The sequence below is a fragment of the Eurypyga helias genome, unplaced genomic scaffold (genome assembly GCF_000690775.1).
Source record: "Eurypyga helias isolate BGI_N326 unplaced genomic scaffold, ASM69077v1 scaffold18994, whole genome shotgun sequence".
Classification (NCBI taxonomy): Eukaryota; Metazoa; Chordata; class Aves; order Eurypygiformes; family Eurypygidae; genus Eurypyga; species Eurypyga helias.
Window position 1 is genome coordinate 1 of NW_010248415.1, and position 18,981 is coordinate 18,981.

General features: G+C 37.3%; 1 protein-coding gene across 1 annotated transcript in view; it reads left to right on the forward strand.

Moving 5' to 3' along the window:
* The first annotated feature begins 21 nt into the window (after nucleotides 1-21).
* The window catches only part of TXNRD2 (thioredoxin reductase 2), a 33,616-nt gene continuing 14,656 nt past the window's right edge, over nucleotides 22-18,981 (forward strand). The window contains exons 1-11 of the mRNA XM_010151047.1: nucleotides 22-304; nucleotides 836-901; nucleotides 1,630-1,686; nucleotides 2,331-2,475; nucleotides 2,792-2,866; nucleotides 3,817-3,895; nucleotides 4,912-4,974; nucleotides 5,475-5,545; nucleotides 10,060-10,079; nucleotides 10,461-10,552; nucleotides 13,191-13,365. Of these exons, the coding sequence (XP_010149349.1) occupies nucleotides 22-304; nucleotides 836-901; nucleotides 1,630-1,686; nucleotides 2,331-2,475; nucleotides 2,792-2,866; nucleotides 3,817-3,895; nucleotides 4,912-4,974; nucleotides 5,475-5,545; nucleotides 10,060-10,079; nucleotides 10,461-10,552; nucleotides 13,191-13,365 (1,126 nt within the window). The remainder of the gene's footprint in view (nucleotides 305-835; nucleotides 902-1,629; nucleotides 1,687-2,330; nucleotides 2,476-2,791; nucleotides 2,867-3,816; nucleotides 3,896-4,911; nucleotides 4,975-5,474; nucleotides 5,546-10,059; nucleotides 10,080-10,460; nucleotides 10,553-13,190; nucleotides 13,366-18,981) is intronic.

Consider the following 18,981-nt stretch of genomic DNA (forward strand, 5'->3'; position numbering starts at 1 on the left):
GGCAGTCTGCCTCCGTCAGTAATGGCTTTCGGAGTGCCCCCGGTGCCTCTCGCCGAGCTCGTCCCTGACGTGCTGAGGGAGTTTCCGGTCCGCAGGTGGCTGCGAAGTGGGCAAGGGCCCGAGCGGCAGCAAACCTTTCCTCTACGCTCAACTCCAGCGACCGGGGAGTACCCGCCTTTCCAGTCTGACTGCCCACCCCAACTGCCCGGAAAGTCCCTCAGCCCCACGATGGGTACAGCCAGTGTGGAGATGCTGCGGGCCCGGCTGCCCTCCCTGAAACACTGGCAGGGGGGCCGGAAGAGGGGTGCGCCGCGCTAAGAATCGAGTCAGTGCTTACCTGTGGGTCTCTGCCACTTCAGAACTGCTCTGGGAGGCTGCTCTGGTCTGTGGGGAGGCTGAGGTGGCAGAAGGGGCCCATTTGCCTCTAACCACCCCCCTGCAAGGCCTATACTGCAGCTGAGCCCAATAAGGTGACCTTGCTGAAAAACCTGTGTAGAACTTGGTGCTGTAAAGCAGAGACAGAAGACCTGTGCTGGATCCCAGTTGCAGCTGTCTAATCACGCAGGAAGAGGTTCCTGGACATTGTGTAAAAAACTAATTATTTCCTTACTTCTCTTGGATTGCTTTGTTTTCTGTATTTCATGCACAAAACCAGATTAGATAGTTTAACATTGTTTTGAGAATGGGACACTGAAAAAACACGGTGCTCTAGTAAAGTAAACTCAAATCAGCAATAATAAATTGTAAAAAATAGTGTACTTCTTTACCTTCGTACATTCCTCTCTCACCACCCTTGCCTGGTTCTTTTCCTTCTTTTTTCACGTCCTCTTCACAGGAAAGAATGAATACAATCTTCTGGTAATTGGTGGAGGGTCTGGAGGCCTTGCTTGTGCAAAAGAAGGTTTGTATGTATAAATAACTAACAAAACTTTTGTTTTAGCTTAAATGGTGTTTATGGAAACTAAGAGAAGTGTTACTGATAATGCTAAAGCTTTTTAAGAAACATAGTATATTTCAGTCCCTGCATATTAATAATTAACTCAGCTCTATACAGTTAATCTGCAAATTAATTCACACCCTCAGGTGGGGTGATCTTGTTTGCTTTCCCATTAAACTTTAAAAAAAAAAATTCTTCTTTTGTCATGGGAAAATCTGTTAAGTATTTATTTCACTGTTACTGAAAAATACTCTGCAGTGCCTCCATAGATACTGTATTTTTAAAATAATTTAATTAGTTCTTGTTTATGTATTAAAACAACAGTCCCTTCGGACTGTTTCCAAGAACTGTTTAACTGCTGCAGAGAACCTTGCCCCTTTGTAATGCAGTGTAACGTGCTCAGCAACCCACAAGGTTCTTAAACATCTCATTTGAGGTCAAATTGCATTTTCAGAGCTGGTGGAAACTGGAGGTTCTAGTCTGAGTTATTCACTGTCTTCTGGGGAATTTGCTGATTCCATAGGCAGTCTGGGTCCCTAGTCTGGCATCTTGCATCCTGGGTTAGACAGTATAAACCACCAGCTGCCATCTCCTGTACTCTCAATTTGTACCTGTGCCACTAAAAATGTTTAGGTTTGTGTGTTTCTCCTTCGTCTAAATACCTTGTCTTGTTGGCTTTTTTTTCTTTAAAGCTGCTCAGTTTGGAAGGAAAGTGGCTGTTTTGGATTATGTGGAACCTTCTCCACAAGGTACGGAAGAGAAATATTAGGATATTTGCATATGTGTATGAAGTGTTTGCCTAGGTGAGCATATTGCTCCAGGCAGCAAAGTGGCCAAAGCCATACTGCTTGTTTTGCTTGTAGTAAAAGTCCTTAAGACCAGCATGCTGTGCTGCTTGTTCCCTCCAGTGATGTCCCAGCTCTGCCTGGTTCCTCTGCACATTAAGGTTGTTAGCAGTGTTTGATGCTACTATTTCTAATAGACTTTGGACTTCAGTATGAGAGAATAAAAATATTGACTCTGTCAAAATGTCATTTATAATTTCTAAAAAATATCAATCTCATCATGTCGAGGCTCTTCATGTAAAACAAGATCTGCAAATGCAAATAAGCAAATGTAAATATGTAGTAACTGGATCTTCAGAGCTCTGAGAAACATCTTGAGATGGTTTGAATTTTAGAAGAAAATTATATAGAGATAGTTTTTATCAAAACAACTTAACATAAGCAGCGGTAGCAACTGATCTCTAGGAGAGAATAAACTGTGTGTTGTTTCAGAACTTTTAAACTAATTGCAGGAACAATCTAGTTCTCTAGGTAACCCAATTGCATTAAGTTACACTAACCTGATGCACTGACTTTTTAAAAAATTTCTTTCTATTTTTTTTCCCAAGGAACCAAATGGGGACTTGGTGGAACTTGTGTGAATGTAGGCTGCATTCCTAAAAAGCTTATGCATCAAGCAGCCCTTTTAGGGAGTGCCCTTAAAGATGCCCAGCACTATGGCTGGAATACAGCCCAACCTGTTCATCATTCCTGGTAAAGACTATTGCCTGTATCTACTCCTATGTGCTACAAATGTGTAACAACTTTTCCCAGTTGGTGTTTATTTAGGGACAATTAAGGAATTGAATATTGCATGAAGCCTTTTAGACTGTTCCTTGTTTAAAGCACAAAACTGTATTTACTGGTTTATCAGGGCAGATATTAAGTTGATTTGGAATTGATAATTTACTTTTATAACAAAAAGTATTGTAGGACATTCCTAATGTCTAGCAGTTGCTTGAATCCTTGAGTTGCATAATCTGAATTTCTAATGTGATGTCCTCACATTCGGTTTCTTGTTTGATGATAGGTCTGTGATGGCACAAGCTGTTCAGAATTATGTGAAATCCTTGAACTGGGGACACAGAGTGCAACTGCAAGACAAGTAAGACTGAAGTTCATCTTTCTTCCAATAGTCAAGGAGCTCTTCTCATTGTAGAATTGCTGAATTGCCTTTGGATTTTCTTAGTAGAGCTTTTATTTTGAGTTTGGAAGTCCTTTCTGCTCAGAACTGTTAAGTGCCCTTGCCAATATAAGTGATTTTCTTTTTTTTTTCCCCCTTCCTTTTCTTTTCTGGGAAATAGTGTGTGAAAGTGACCATATGTGAAAGCTTTCTAACAGTGTTAATGATCAGGGAATGATCTCTGATCTGCAGAGTTTTTGCATTAATACGAAGTAGTCAGGGGTTTTTCAAGGCAAATTTTGGTGGACAAGCTTGAAATTATATACCATACAGGCCTGCAGGTAACACTATACTAGAGCAGCTGATTTTTTGTTTGCTTTCAGTGCAGAAATGGTTTCAAGTTTTTTCAGCATGCAGTTCTCTTTTTAGCGAAATTATATTAATAGATCATTTAACAGGTACTAGTCTTGTGACTCCTGATGAGTCAAATGAGCATTGTATTAGTAATGTTACAGATAGTAGTAGTAATGCTGTGTTTAGTGGAAAACCAGGTACTAATCTTGTGACTCCTGATGAGTCAATTTTGTGTGCTTTCAAATGAGCATTGTATTAGTAATGTTACAGATAGTAGTAGTAATGCTGTGTTTAGTGGAAAACGTATCGTTTGAAGAGGTCAGTAACCGGATTCCAAAGCATGTTACAAGGTTAAGGACTCTGCTGTATAGAGGAGTTAACTGTGACACAAGAATTAGGTGACTAAATTTATGTGACAGAGCTGCAAACAATTCTATGAAATGAGATTCTGGTTTTTTACTTTTTTGTCCCTGTTTGCTATCCTTTTTCATAATTCTGATATGGAAAAAGTAGCTGATCGTATTTAATTCCTATTTTTCATTAAGTGTGCATTTATGTTGCTGTTTTCTTCCAAACAGGAAGGTGAAATATTTCAACATGAAAGGGAGTTTTTCTGATCCGCATACCATCTGTGGTTTAACAAAAGCAGGTAAAGAGGTAAGCTGCTGTGCTGATGTATGCAGTATCGTTCACTCCAAATATTTCGGGACTTCATATGTTGGTTTTCAGGTCAACTGGGAGCCAGATTCTACTTTTGCGAATTGCTTTAGTTATATTGGATTGTTGTGACAAGGGAGATTTGCATTTTCCACCCAGAGAAGATGTTTATGAATTTGGCTGTTGCCTACTGAGTCCCTAGCCCCTAACCTGTCAGTTAGATGCCATTAGTTTTTGGGTTTTTTTTTTCAGATGGAAATGCTGAGACAAAAGGATTGGGTTTTTTCTGTCAGCCATATGTTTTGATAGATACTTCTAGGGGACCAACAGCTCCTTGTTGCTCTGGGCATTAGATGAGCCTGAAATGTTTTTCTCCTTCAGATAAATTGTAAGGGTACTTAGCTTTCTAATACCAAATTGTGTATGGGAGGCAGTTATACTGAATGCATAGCTTCAAGCAACTGGGTCGCATAATAGAAAGGTGTCTATTTATGCATATTTAATGAGACTGAACATGCATTTTTAATGCTTTTTTTAGGATAATTATATAATGTTACTGGTTACTATCAGCTTGAGACAGCAAAAGTTTTTTGGGGTAGATGCCTAACATTTTCTAAAAACATGCCGCTTTGAGGTAGCTTAACTCTAGGCCTTAGAGGCAGAATTCACTTGCTGTGATCTCTGTGTTTTGCTCTAAAGAAAAATTAATTATAAAAAGCTTCCATTTGTGCGCAACTGTTGCTTCCAAGTAGTCATCAGAGTCTTGTCCAGTATAGGAACAATGGTAAGTTTAATATTAAACAAAGAACAGTAGAGAATGTGTGTGGTAAACTCCTGCATGTATTAGTTTGTTTTACCTCATCCTTTTTTTAAATGATTGCTGATTATTATGTCATATAAATAGCAGGTGATAGTGCCAGCTTTCTCATTTATCACTTGTTTGTACATAAGTAAAATCTAAATACGGATAAAAGGATTTCAAATGCCTGATTTTGATTTTGTATTTTTGTTTGTAGACTACTATTACTGCAGAAAACATTGTCATTGCTACTGGAGGAAGACCAAAATATCCTATGCACGTAAGTTACACTTGCCATCTGACAACTCCAATGCCATTACTGATTTTGTTGCAGATAATAATGAATGTTTGGAGGATGAAGAAGTTAGAAACTTCAGGTTGGAAAGGATCTCTAGAGGTCATCTAGTTCAACCTCCTGCTCCAACAGGTTGGGGTCAGGTATTTGAGTCGCCTGTAATGAATGTTTGGAGGATGAAGAAGTTAGAAACTTCAGGTTGGAAAGGATCTCTAGAGGTCATCTAGTTCAACCTCCTGCTCCAACAGGTTGGGGTCACGTATTTGAGTCGCCTGTGAGGTCAGATTGTGTTGCTCAGGTCTTTTTGCAGTCAGGCTTTGAAAATCTCCAAAGACAGAGACTGGGTAACATATCTGGGCAACCCCACATATAATCCCCTTGGTCTACTGGGGTATATTTCAGGTAATGCAGCCCGATTTGCTATTAGCTTTCTTTGCTGCAAGGACTTGCATTGTACATTCAAGATCTTACCTGTGTGTTCGTAGGTTGCAGGTGCACTGGAGTATGGAATCACAAGCGATGATCTGTTCTGGTTAAAAGAATCTCCTGGAAAAACGTAAGATGCTGGCATTCATACTTTTTATTGATGGCAAGGTGAAAAATGTTCAAAGTTGTGTTTTATATACCAATTTTTCTCTGCTGTTTTCCTTCTGAGAATGTTTGCTTTGTGTCAACATCACACTATCAATCAAAAACTATTAGTAACTAGTAGATTCCCCTCTCCTTATGAAATTCCCTTCTAAAATTAAATTAAATAGGAAATTTCACTGTCATAGGTGACTTGTTTGCTGTAGCAATTATATGTTGAAGTCACAAGAGGGCACCATGAACTTAAACAAAGGCTGTATTGTCCTTACTCTTTGCTGCTGGTGTAGGTGAAATTGGTCTTCAGTTAGGAAACAAAATCCACCATAACATTGTGTTCTCTTAAGTGGTGGCAGTTCTGATAACCCAATTGTCTCACCATATTTTATTTTGTTAATTTTGCCTTTTGTTATGCTTTGAGAGATATTAACTAAAATATTAAAAAATTGTTTTAAATGGAGGTACTAAAATGCCGTAGTCATTGCACTACAAAGATGTTTTCTGATGCAAATAATGCTGATAGGAAATGTACATTATCTAGCATGAAAGTCAGATAATACTTTTTTTTTTTATTATTTTCTCTATTGAGAAATTATAGAAAAAGCAGGAAAAGGGATTTGAAACTATAATACTTGTGTTTTGAAAGGAAACAGCTGCCATTTGTGTCTCTGACTTTGTAACAGAAAAAATGCATTGTGTTAAGTTAAACATCAGATAGATATACCAGGCGCCTTGGGACAGTTTAAGAAGGAAAATAAATTTGCTGTTTGTAGTGTATCAGTCACCTCTTGATTTTTGAGAGCATGATGTATTATCAGGAAATTGTTTTAAAAAAAAAAAAAATCCAAAAAGCCCACCACCAAAACTCCATACAAAACCTGAACATAAGATTTATCCCTCTGTTTCTGTGAAAATGTGGCTTTTGTCCAGTTGCTGCTAATGCAAGTTGTAACAGTGTAATGTGGGAGTCTAGTGTTTATATGTTGCATTCCTGAGAGTTAGTCAAAATAAGCCTGCAGGGGCTACAGTAGCATTTCTGTGCTTTATCAGGCTGTGTCCTAGCAAATGAAGGAAGGAGTTGTTAAAGGTTTGTTTCTGTCAGATTTGTTTCTATTATAAATATTCCCCAGGTTCAGTTTAACACCTTTTGTTTTTAGTCTAAGCCGTGTTGTACTTACTCTTTCTTTTCTTCCTCTCCAAATGTAGATATCTCAGCTACAAATTACATGCCTGGGGGTTATAGAACTGTCAGTCCTGCAGTTATTCATATTAAAAAAAAAAAAAAAAAGGCAGCAAACCGTTAACCAGCTTAAAAGTCCCTGAGATATATAAACATTGTGAAGAAATTCCTGCTACTGAGATGAAGGGGTTTGGCAGAGTGAATTAGAAAAGATGCCTTGAAATGCATGTTGAGAATGAGTGAGAGATTGAGCAGGTGTGAAGGAGGGTGGGTTCTGCTTTCTTAACTTTTCTATTAGACACTGACAATGCCCAGGAACCCTCTACTTTGTAGAAGAAATTATAAATGATCTGCTGCTGAATTACTGCCAGCTGGCATCTATTTTTCATCTAATGAAAAAGAAGAGCAAACATTTGCCCAAATTACAGATATTCTCAGGCTATTCCCTGTGGATCTCCAGCAGATATTTCTTTATGGGCAGCATGTGGCTTTTTGCAACACTTCCTAGGAGCTATGTGCTAAAAGAAGGGGTGATCATCCATTCACAAATGAATCAGATGCTGTATTGCTGGAAAATATTATTTCCCCACTGTGGTAAATTGTTTGTTAAACATAAAACCCAGACTCACAGATTTTAATCTCTGTACCGCAACCTGTTCTCTGTACACCTTCACAAGTTGTATGCTTTTTATTATAGGATAGACAGATGATATCTGGGGTCTTTTGTGAGAAAACATGTTGCACTGACCCTGCAGTTCCTGGAGCCCACCAAGCAGCAGCCCCCATATCTGCACTTGTTGGAAGTTTAAGAGAATCCCTGTTAGAACTGGGAGATGGTACAGATTTGTGGTCTCTACCTTACCCTAAACTGGGTAGTGTTTCACCTACTGTTTTGCTCTGCTCTCTCAGCATAGGATAGACTGTATGAAAAGCTTTTTAAGTATTGCACTTGTTTCTCTCTTGCAGTATGATGGAAGAATAACTTTTCTAGGAATATGTGGCTGGTCAGTGACAGGGATAAAAGAGAAGCCAAATTTGCTGCCTGCAGGGCTCCATCATCCTCTCACATTTGTTTTCAGTTGTCATACAAGTTCACATGTAAAATATTTTCCTTTTCGAAGGTTCTTGATGTCCTGTAATACACATTTTTGTCTGTGTGTGTGTGCCAGTGGTTTTCCTGGTAACAGGGTGGAGGCAGGATCATGCTTTGTAAATTTTAGTTAAAATCAAGGAATGATATATCCTTAAAAAGAGACTGCTGTGCATGCACAACTTTCAGCCTTCAGTTTGTGTGTGTCTTTCCATGGATTTAAGGGTTTGTGTTTATTTTGTGAAGCACCATACTAGCCTATACTACTTCAGCCAGGAATCAAGCACAATGTAGAATACTAAACAGTCTGGGTTGTGTAGGTCATGGATTGATATTTCAAATGTGTTCCTTCCTGGGATCTGACTACTTTCCATTTTTACCAGTTCAGAGCATGTTTTGTCAAAATAGTTTTGCTTTGTTGCTTAGAGGTTTTGAATTAATGGTGGCACAGCTGCTGAGGGAAAAGGTCTCTGCTTAATGGATTATTGCCATGCAACTGTGCTCTCTGCTGGAATTGTCATTTCTGTTGCTAAAACCTTTCTCAAAACAGTCAAACAAGTTTGGATATGGGTAAAAGAAAATTATAAAGTTCTGTGTTTTATCCTTGTAATGCTTATGCTTCCTCGCTTCTCTTCCTAACTTTAAAGGACCTATTTAAACTCTGATTATGTAAGTTTGTATTTTGAGTTTTTAAAGTAAACTTCTAGCTTTCCAAAATACAATTAGCAAACTACTTCTTCCATACCCAAAAATCCAAGGGTAGAGGTTTTTTTTAACTTTTCAATATAACAATCATTTGAATATAGACATGGTTTAAAAAAAATACCCCAAAATAATCAGAAAAGAATGTGCCAGATACTCAGGTGCGTTCTGAGTGTTGTGGTTTTGTGGTGTTGCTTTTTGATGAAAAGTTCTTTATAAAGCATGTATTTCCATGGATGAAAATCATAGTCAGAAAGAGCCTAACATTCTCGTAGTAACTAGAAATTTTGATCCCTAATGATGCTTTTTTCTACCTCAAAAACTTAACAAAAGACTTTGTTGTAAGTGGAAGTATTACGTGGAATGCATCTCCAAGCTGTGAGATTTTAACAAGTGTGCGTAACACATGAATAGCACAGGAATGTGAGTGCAGCCTGCCCAGCAGCTGAGTGACACTGGCGGGCTGGTTGGACCCACTTTTACCCCCAGAACGGGGACTGAGTGTTCTGCTTTTTGTGTACCCAGCAGGCGTAGGGAACTGAAGATAGGGTCAGAAGAGAGAGGACTGCTGCATTGTATAGGGCATCTGGGTACAGGCATGGAAACTGCTGTGCAGGAGAGCTGATATAGCTCATAAATTAAAAGTGTTGATGGATGACTTTGGTTATATTCTTGATTGAAAGGGTGTAAAATAAGGAGAGAGATGGGACCTGTAGTTTTATTTAAGTTCGAAAATGGATGCATTTGGTAAATACTAGTCCAATCTATTAAATGGATGTTCTGTTACTGTGTATACAAACTTTTAAGAAAGAAGGGCAAATATTTGGCATTTGGATAAATAAGCTTATGAAAAAGCAGATGGTTATAAATCAAAATTAAATTTAGCAATGAATAAAATCTTATATTGGGAACTGAAATCTACTTGATAGGAAGATGATGAATTTCAAATGTGCTTAACTTCTGATTGTGATATTTTCGTAATAATACATATTAAGTAATTAAGATACCTCTAGAAATTTTGAGATGTACTTGGGTTCTCACAAGGCTGCTGCATGTCTGCATATGTTGCCCACTGTCTAGGAGGCAGTGGTGCTAGGAGGCGTCAGTAGTAATAGGCACTGGGGGAAAAACCTGTCAGTGTCCACTCCTGATGTTTCCAATGGAGGTACATCATAGAACAGAATGAAAATATTTGTGATGCCTCTTAACCTTGCTAGTTTCTATGAGTTTTTCATGGCTTTCTTCACTTAGTCTTCCAGAGTATATGTTTAAAAGTCTCTTTACAATATAAAAACAATTTCTTATGGCTTACGTACTTTTTATTACAAGCCCACATTATAGTGTTTTCTTTGTTGGAGTTGACAAGTTATGCTCTTCCCATGTAACAACATTAGATCCACACCTCAAACCTGTAATTTTGTAACTATACATATTTCAGAAAATAACTTTTCAGTTGTGCAGAAATGTGCAGAAGCTCATTCCACTGCTTTATTCTTTTTTTTTCATGTAACAGGTTGGTTGTTGGAGCCAGCTGTATCCTTTGAAAAAACTGTGATGATTTATGATTATGAGCTGCATAGCTGTCTTTCCTATGAAAGCTCAATTTTCAGAATTCCTTTGCTCATGCTCTGTAGTTGAGTTGGTAATACAATCGTAATAGTTTTCTTTGCAGTAGCGTCATGGGAATTAAAGTCAGCTGAGGATAAATTCTCCAGCTCTTAAAAACAATGTTATCTATGAGGAAAATATTGTAAGGCTTTGGAGTTTAATTCTATGCAACAAAGCAAGTTAAAGATGATGTCTGTGTGAGAAGAACTTGATAGCTCTAGGTAAAAAGCCCAGTTGTATACTACCTTTTTATATTGCACTTACATAAAATTATTGTCTATATTTCCTTAACTGATGCTTCACCAGATGTTTCACTTGAGTGTGCTGGTTTTCTAACAGGCATTGGATTGGACACTACAGTTATGATGAGGAGTATCCCACTTCGTGGGTTTGATCAGGTGAGTACAAAATATCTTACATCTCCTTATATATCAAGTATGTTAAAAAACATACTTGATTATTTTTGTCCCCTAAAGAAAAGGTGTTGTTGGCTTCTCCAGACATTTCCTAGGACATGCTTTATGAAGAGAAACTAAATATTAACTCTTGTTTTCCTATCAGATCTCTTCATACTGAACTCAGAAAAGTAAATCTTTTTTTTTTTCCTCCTGCTTAATTGAAAACATAATTGAGAAGGTTGAGAAGCAGGGGAGGAATTTGTGCCACTGGTAAAAACATTAGACAGTCTCTTTAAAATAATCCTGAACTTCTAGGAGTTACAGATAATGATTTTTTACGTAAATTATTGGACTTAACCAGGTAGTTCAATGTGGAGTTCATGATGATGAATATAAATAAATCACTGAGCTGAAAGATTGTAATGACATAGGAGTTGGAGATCTTGACCTTGCTACTTCCAACAGTGGCAGTTATAACTACGTTAAAAAAATATATATACAGTGATCTCAGTAGAACTATCAACCTTAGACTGGAGAAAATTTTAAAGCAAAAACTTTCAGGCAGGGAAATTTACAAAGAAAAAAACTGCATTTCAAAATTGGGAAAGATTTTGGATAGTTTTATTTAAAAGTATAAGCGATCATGATTGTGCTGACAAAACAAAAACCAGTTTTAGCCAGAAACCTAGTCCTGTATAAATAGAATAAAAGCAAATAGACATAACAGCAAAAAAAGACAAACCCAGAGGTTTTATATAAGATCTGTGTAAAAAGTATAACTGCTTAAAGAAGCAATAGAAGGTGATATAGCAGGTTTATGTTAACGACAAGTTACTGGTTCCAGTAAAGTTGTGACTTGGATATGAGTTTGTAGCCTCTATTATACAGGTTAGATGATCTCACTGATAGCCTGATAGTCCTTTTGGTCCCTAGGTCTGTAGGAAGAGTATGTTGAAGGTGATTGTGAACCTTCTGTCCCTGCAGGATTTGATACTAACACTACTTTGAAGGGAAACTTGCTGTAATATTCTTAAATCAGTGAGATTCTGGGTTTTCACACACATGTGCAGTGAACTTTCTCTTTGAAGTTTCCAACAGATTTTTTCTCAGGCAAATAACTTTGGAAAGTGTCAGCCTTAAGAATGAAGATTGTGTTGTGTTAATCGCTGGAAAATAGTCTTTTCAGAATGGGAATGAATGCCTGTTAATTATTGCTGGTATCATGAATTAGGATTTCTCTTTAATGCTTAATTGTAATAGCGTGAAACATTTACAGGCCAAAGTCAATGAAAGAGTGATAGAATCCTATGGACTTGATTTGAAGGACTTCTTTGCACACACAGTGTGTAGCAAATTTATTTTTGTCTGTAACAGCACAGTTTTTGAGAGTATTGCTGTTAGAGGCAGCAGTGACAACTACCACATCAGGTAGTGACAGCTCCTGGTTGCATGCCAGCCACTCCCACTTTGAAGTGGCTTCCTTAAAACTAGTGGTATGTGTACCAGAGGTTGCAAAACATTGTATAAGAATGTGTCTTGGGATTTACACTCATCATTGAAGAAATCTGCACCTGTAACAGCATGAGATCTGAGCAAGCAGGGAATAGCGTTAAGAGTATGAGGTAACACTTCATAAAACATTTACAGTAGGGTTTTTTTGAGATCTTTGTGGGCAGGAAGAGCACAATGAACATTTCAAAGTTAAGAAAGTATTAATAGAATTAAAATACTTAGGTTCAGTCCGTAGCCATATAGAGTCTGATGGAAACTGGTCAGTGAGCTATCATGTTTCTGACGAGATACAACCCTGCTGTTGCCTTCATGTTAGTTAATATCAACTTTGAAAATAAAGTTTTGTAAGCTGAAAGCTTGTATGTAGTTGTTCTGTGTGAGGGGTTTTGTGATAATATCCTATAAACAATAAACAACTTCTGTGACATAGCGCAACCAGAATTACTGGAGTCAAAAGCAGTAACATCTTTGGATAAACTTGTCACTGTGATACTTCACTACTTGACTGTGCTGTGGCATTATTTCAAACAGGCTCTTAGGACAAAAGCATTAGTTCCTTTTGTAGTAGAACTTTCCTGGAAACCTTAGTGATTCATAGTCATTGGAAAGAAATGACAGGTGTCATGGCAAAAGGAAATATTTTTCTTCCTTAATTTTATGAAGGTATTTAATTCTCGTCAAACTTCCAGAAAATGATAATTAAGATAATGTTAAATTGAATATGCTCTAAAAGCTATTTTTGTCTAAGCATAAAATTATTTAAAAACAACTGTTTTATGCATATACTATTTCACTTTTTTGAAAATAATTTGAACGTTCAGATGCAGATGCCTTTTGGAATGGAGTTGCAGATCATAGTTGCTCAATACTGTTTTATTTTCAAGAAAGTGAAATAGTATACGCATAATTTGAACGTTCAGATGCAGATGCCTTTTGGAATGGAGTTGCAGATCATAGTTGCTCAATAAATTAACATGTGTTGACAATGCATAGTAACTAAGTGACAAAGAGTGTTTGAAATGCACAGTGTATTTACTAGAGTTTTATGAAGACAGCTGAAGGAAGGTATTACATTAAAAGCGTTCATATAGCTAAGAATAAACATTTTTTTCCCCCTAATCAACAGCAAATGGCATCTTTAGTAACTGAGCACATGGAATCATATGGCACAAAATTTTTAAAGAGATGTTTCCCAACCAAAGTTGAAAAGTTGGAGAGCAACAGATTGCAAGTCACCTGGAAAAATACTGACCTGGGTACAGAAGACACAGATTCCTTTGACACACTGATGTGGGCAGTAGGTAAACTTGATTATATTAACTTTCGTTTTGCAATGCTTTCCATTCTGAAAATGAATTCCCTTCATCACTTTGTAAGGGGCAAAATAGCCTCCTCCTCTTTTATAAAATACTAAGTATTTAGTGACCTAAACACTGATAGATTTTAATTCTTTTCTGGCATGCCTGACTTGTTCACTTACAGTCTAAAACCACATGAAGTTACTGCAATGGAAGAAATCCATGGTAACTACTTTTGCATGAAATGCAGTAAATGTGAGACCATTTAGTGTTCCTCACATTTACTAGAGGGTAAGAGCATGAATTCAACAACCTCTGTGGTGCACGTACTGTTCTCTAAGTCCATACTCTTGACTTATTCATGAAGCTATTCACTACACGTTCCTATTTATCCTGTTTAAGAGGTTACCATTTCTTTTAGGAATATTTCTGAACTGTGCTACATAAGTTTGTTACTGCAGTCATTATCCAATTTGGAGAAAGAGAAGTATTTGTCCCTAAAAAACTGAGCTTATTGCAGGGAACCTTGGAATTTTAGAGCTTTTTGAAATCTGTTTAGGAGTTTTGATGTATCTCAGATCCCTCGGAACTTACATACGAGGTCTAAGTCAGAGTGAAACAGTTTAAAAACAATTTTGTGATGAATGACTATGAGCATGGTCACCAGAAATGGGAATTAAATCTGTTTTTTGCCTCCTTTGAGTCAAATGCTATTTCTTGTGAGGATTAACACACTATAGGATATATGGTACAAGGCTCCGACCTGCAGGAACGAAAATATTGTCTTCCCAAGCTGATCGTTTGTTGCTGTTATGAGTTGGCCCTCAGTTGCTATAGTGGTTCAGATGGACTGCAGGCTCACCAGAGCAGGAGACCTAGTCTTCGCTGCTTATAAGGCTTTGTGAATATCTGGAATTCTAGATAAATAATGAATGGCTAAAAATAGTAATGATATTGGGCAAATAGATGATATCTGGCGAACAAATAAATAGGCTTAAACTTACCACCCAATAAATCTGTTTTGATGCACAGGAATGATTAATTTTACTAGCAGCTTTAGCAATTCCTTTACCTACTTCATCTTTTTGCTATTCCTTTTATCTGACACTACTGTTTTAGAGTAATGGGGAAAGGGTTACTCTTTCATTTGTTGATAACAGATAAAGTTAAATTCTTGTGGTTGTAGAATAGATCCATTACAGGAAACAGGAACAGATCATTTACAGCTTTTTGCATTTTGCTCAGTGGACTAAATCTGTTGTCCTGTTGTTCCTTTCCCCTGGTTAAGTCAGCTTTATATCTTTCTAATATGCCAGAGAGCAGGTTGTGTGTTGTGACATATGTTTATTTCACTTACTGTGATTACTATTCTCTTAGAAGTGCTACGGGCTTCTGTAAATTGGTTCTGGTGAGCATAATCCATTATTATAGTCTGTTTCCACAATCAAAGGCACTACTGCTTACCAAGAGCAAAAAAGATCAAGCTATCTGGAGATGTGACAATTCTGAAAATTGTAGAATAATATTCATGAGGTGAGATAAAAATGTTGCCAAAAAGTGAGTTTCTAAATGCTGTGTTTCATTTTTCTCAAGCTTTCTGGTAAAAGTACACTGAGGTTGACTCACACCTATAAAATGTCAAGTCAATTTGTTTACTTTTGTCAAAGATGGACAAAAGAGCTATTAAATTGAAATAATAAGGAAAAAATCTTAGTTTAGTGTTAATGGAATAAGGTTACATGATATACTATTGCAACTCAGTTGTAATTTAACTCCACTCACTATTTTAATACGGAGGAACTAAATGTATTATATTTTTTGTCATAGATTTGAGTTACAGTCCATATTTACAAACTGCAGAAAGAACAGTTTGAGGGTTTGGGGGTTTGTGTTGACTATTTTTTTTTCCCAGTGTTCAAATTGACACTCCACCCTTAAGGATTAAACACACTAACAGTTAAAGCTAGTTAATTGATGTGCAGTTGGCATGATTCATTGTTTTGCTCTGTATCAACACACCCACACCAGGTGTCTCAGATAATAGGCTGGGAAACTTAGTAGTGTTTAGGATTTCCTGTCTGCAGATGGGCCAGTTACAATACTGATTGAAGAAAGTCAGCTTGTAGAATTAGTTAAAAAGCAGCCACTATTGTTAACAAATCATAACCTGAATTATACTAGATATTTCCTTAATTTTTGTAAGCACTTTGTGGAATTTTCATAAGATTCTGTGAATGACGTTAATACATTTATCGACACAGTGCGACATAGTTTGAGCTCAGTAAGTTACAGTATTATCTCTTCATCTAGGCCCTTTTCAAAAAAATTACATTGTGTTTCTGTGAAGAAGAGTTTTGTTTATCTTTTGGTATAAGTAATCTTCTGTTTGTATCGGTAAGCCAATAAAATCAGGCATAATGCTCTCTTTTCTTCTCTAGCAGCCTTTTTGAACCAGTCAAAATATTTGAGGGGAAAAAAAAAATCTCATTTTGATATCCTTCAATGTAATTTAAATATTTCAATTCAAAGCGTTTGTAGGTAACTGTTATGGGACTGTGTTACCTTGCTGAGTGACTATACAGTTACATTCCAGATCAGTGGAACAGCTCTTTCTTAACCTTTATTTGATTCTGCCTGTCTAGTCCTATAATGTCCTTCTGTCTTTTACTAGTGCTCTATCTAATCTTATGCTTTCGTGAGAATTCCCTGAAATTATGAGCTTTGGGATTTTTTTTTTCATTCAACATGGAACCAATAAACTTATTTTAAAGTATTTATTTAAAATATTACAGTATTCCCCTTCTCCTTAAGGACCTACAAAAAATCATATGTTAGCTGCCTAATATACCTGACCTGCAAAGCAATGGTGTGTGCATGTACAATTTAACACAGGGTCTTCATCCAAAGAAAAGGGTAGAGATTGACATCTTTATGATAAAACAGATAGAACTGCTGAGCTGCAGAGCAAAGGTGCAGGAGATCTGGCTTCATAGAGTAGGCTTGTTTCAGATATTGGAGGACTGAAACCTGTGGATTGAATGCTGCAGATGCAACACTGCAGCTAATATATAAAGGAATTGGTGTGTAGTATTTCCATTTGATTTTGCAATAGGTGGCAAAAGATCATTGCTGTAACTGGAATTTGATTATTCACAAAGTCCTTAGAAAAGATACTGACTTCCTTCATATCTAATGGGGTCTTACTGTGTACAGGAGCAACACTGTATTGATGATTAAAACAAGCAGGTGTTTAAAATAACACCCTAGAATTGGTTTGACAGAGAAGGTGAGGTAGTGTGCTAGTAAATTCTTTACAGAAAGCCATGACCAGCAGCAGATTATAAGTTTAACTTTACAAAAAGAGGGATCGCCCTGATGAGAACAAAGGAACAACTATTCTCAAGTTCCTTTGCATTCATAAGTTTAGAGGAAAGCCATTCTGTCTTTGAAATAATACAAGCTTTGCTATAAAAAGGAATTAAAGCTTTAGCTCAGTGTAAAGCTGAGCAGGTTTCAGGTGTTGCACATCATGTGCTGTCAAGCATTTTTTTTTTTTATAGTAGTCGTCTTCAAGTCTTACAACCAAATCAGGTTGGATTAACTAAGAAAACAGAAATTTTGTTTGGAGATTTTCTTTGAAAACTCCCATATGGTAAAATATTGATGTGGTCTCCTGTGAGGATATCTCTGCCAGTATGTATAGAAAAGGGGATGGGCTTTTAGAGTCATCTTTGCAAAGAAAGTCTGCCATCCTGTTTTTAAGCTTTGAACTGTTCAGTGAAAAATAATGCACCTTGGTTGATCTTAGACAACTGTTAGTGATGGGTCTGTGTATTCAACTTCCCATGTCTCATTAATTTCAATTCATTACTCTCTTGGCAAGATGTGGTTTCTGCAGTCCTAATGAAAATTGTTCCCATTACATCAGCCAGTGCTTTTAATTTTTTTCCCCAATATCGAGTTTTAATGATGTTCAGGCAGACTTTATTCAACAGGGTAATTTTTAATGTGCTAGTAATTTATTTGCCTTGAGTGAGTCTTGGATAGTACTTTTTCCTTCTATAGTTTAACCCACCCGTAAACTTTGAGTGTAACTGTTATTTTATGCTACATATTTTACTAGCTTGTAACTACAAAAACCTTCATGCTGAGGAAGAGTTAGATGCTAGGCTGTGCCTCTAACTGAGTGTAAAAGAACATTTTGGATTCAGAACTATAAGGTGCTATTTGAGTTGCTGGGTAGTGGCTAGCCTTTACCGGGATGGCTGTATAAATAAATTAAATACGGTGGGAAACGCTCCAAAGTAATTTCATGAAACCAGTATAATTACTATGATGTCTTCTACAGAATGTAGGTTCTGTTCACCCAGAAGTGTCTAGGTGATTGAAACCAATGACCTCACTTGAGAATGGTGGTTGGATACTGGTTTTTGAGACTGCACAGCTATCCTTTAAGGGTGTACAAAACCTTTAGCTAAAGCAAACTTAGTGTGTGAGAATTAATGTAAAGTGAATAGTAGCTTTATTTTGAGAAAATATTTCCAGCTGACTTTCCTTCATACAGGACCTTGAAAACAAAACAAGTAGAAGTCTGTCCCATGCTGTAAGGTTTTCATTTGGTTGCAAGTCACTTGGGGTTGCTGCTTGTTGTTTGTGTAGGACCAAAGCGACATGTCTCCAGATGCAAGTAACTTCAGATGGGCAGTGGATGGTGATGGCTGAGTGTTTACTGATTGCGTCATGGCTGCCACCAAGCTTTCTGCTGAGATGACTCCTCTGTGTATAAGTATTACTAGTCAGTGCTACAAGTGAGAGTAGAGCTTAGGAGATGTGGTAAAGAACTAGCTACTGCCCTAGCACGGACGATTTTTTTCTCAACTTGGGGCAGGTATGCTGAAAGTTTATCAGAAATGAATGAAATAATCAAAAGCATCCTTGTAAAACTGGTAGACACTGCTGTCAGTGTGCTAAGGGTTCTGAATGGTTTTTTTTAACCTTTGTTAATCCTACTGTAGTCAATATTTTCTTGTAATCTGAACATTAGTTACACTGAATTGGTCTTTATTAGTTATTATCAGCTGGCTATGTTTAGTGGACACCTTGTGGGTTTTGAGGAGGGATTTGAAGGAGGGAAGACTAGTGGCCTTGAAACTAATCAGGGAAGTGTGGTAGGCACACAGACCAAGATGACAGTGAGTACCAGGACTGGGAACACAGATGAGATTTGGACTAAACTCAAGCTGAGGTCAGATTGGGTAAAGTTATGAAGTGATGTGTCAAAATGTCAGTGTATAGGGAAGGAGTAGCAAAGACTATTGGGCTATATGCCAGAACCATCCTGTCACCCTGCCGTAGCCTCACAGTGGCCATCTGCAGTATCATGCCTGATAATAAAATGCTTGGTTGGCTCTAGTTTGGATTTTTCAAAAGCTGGGGGGCAAACAGACATTCCAGCTTCTGTGATTAAGAAAATGCAGAAGACCCATTTTAAAATTCTGCTGTCACCTCCACAGTTACCACCCTGGGAAATCTTACTGTATGCAAGAGTATGCTATCACTCGTTTACTGCTGCTATTGGCTTGACTATGGCTGTTGCTGTGGTTTCTTCTCAGCTTAGCT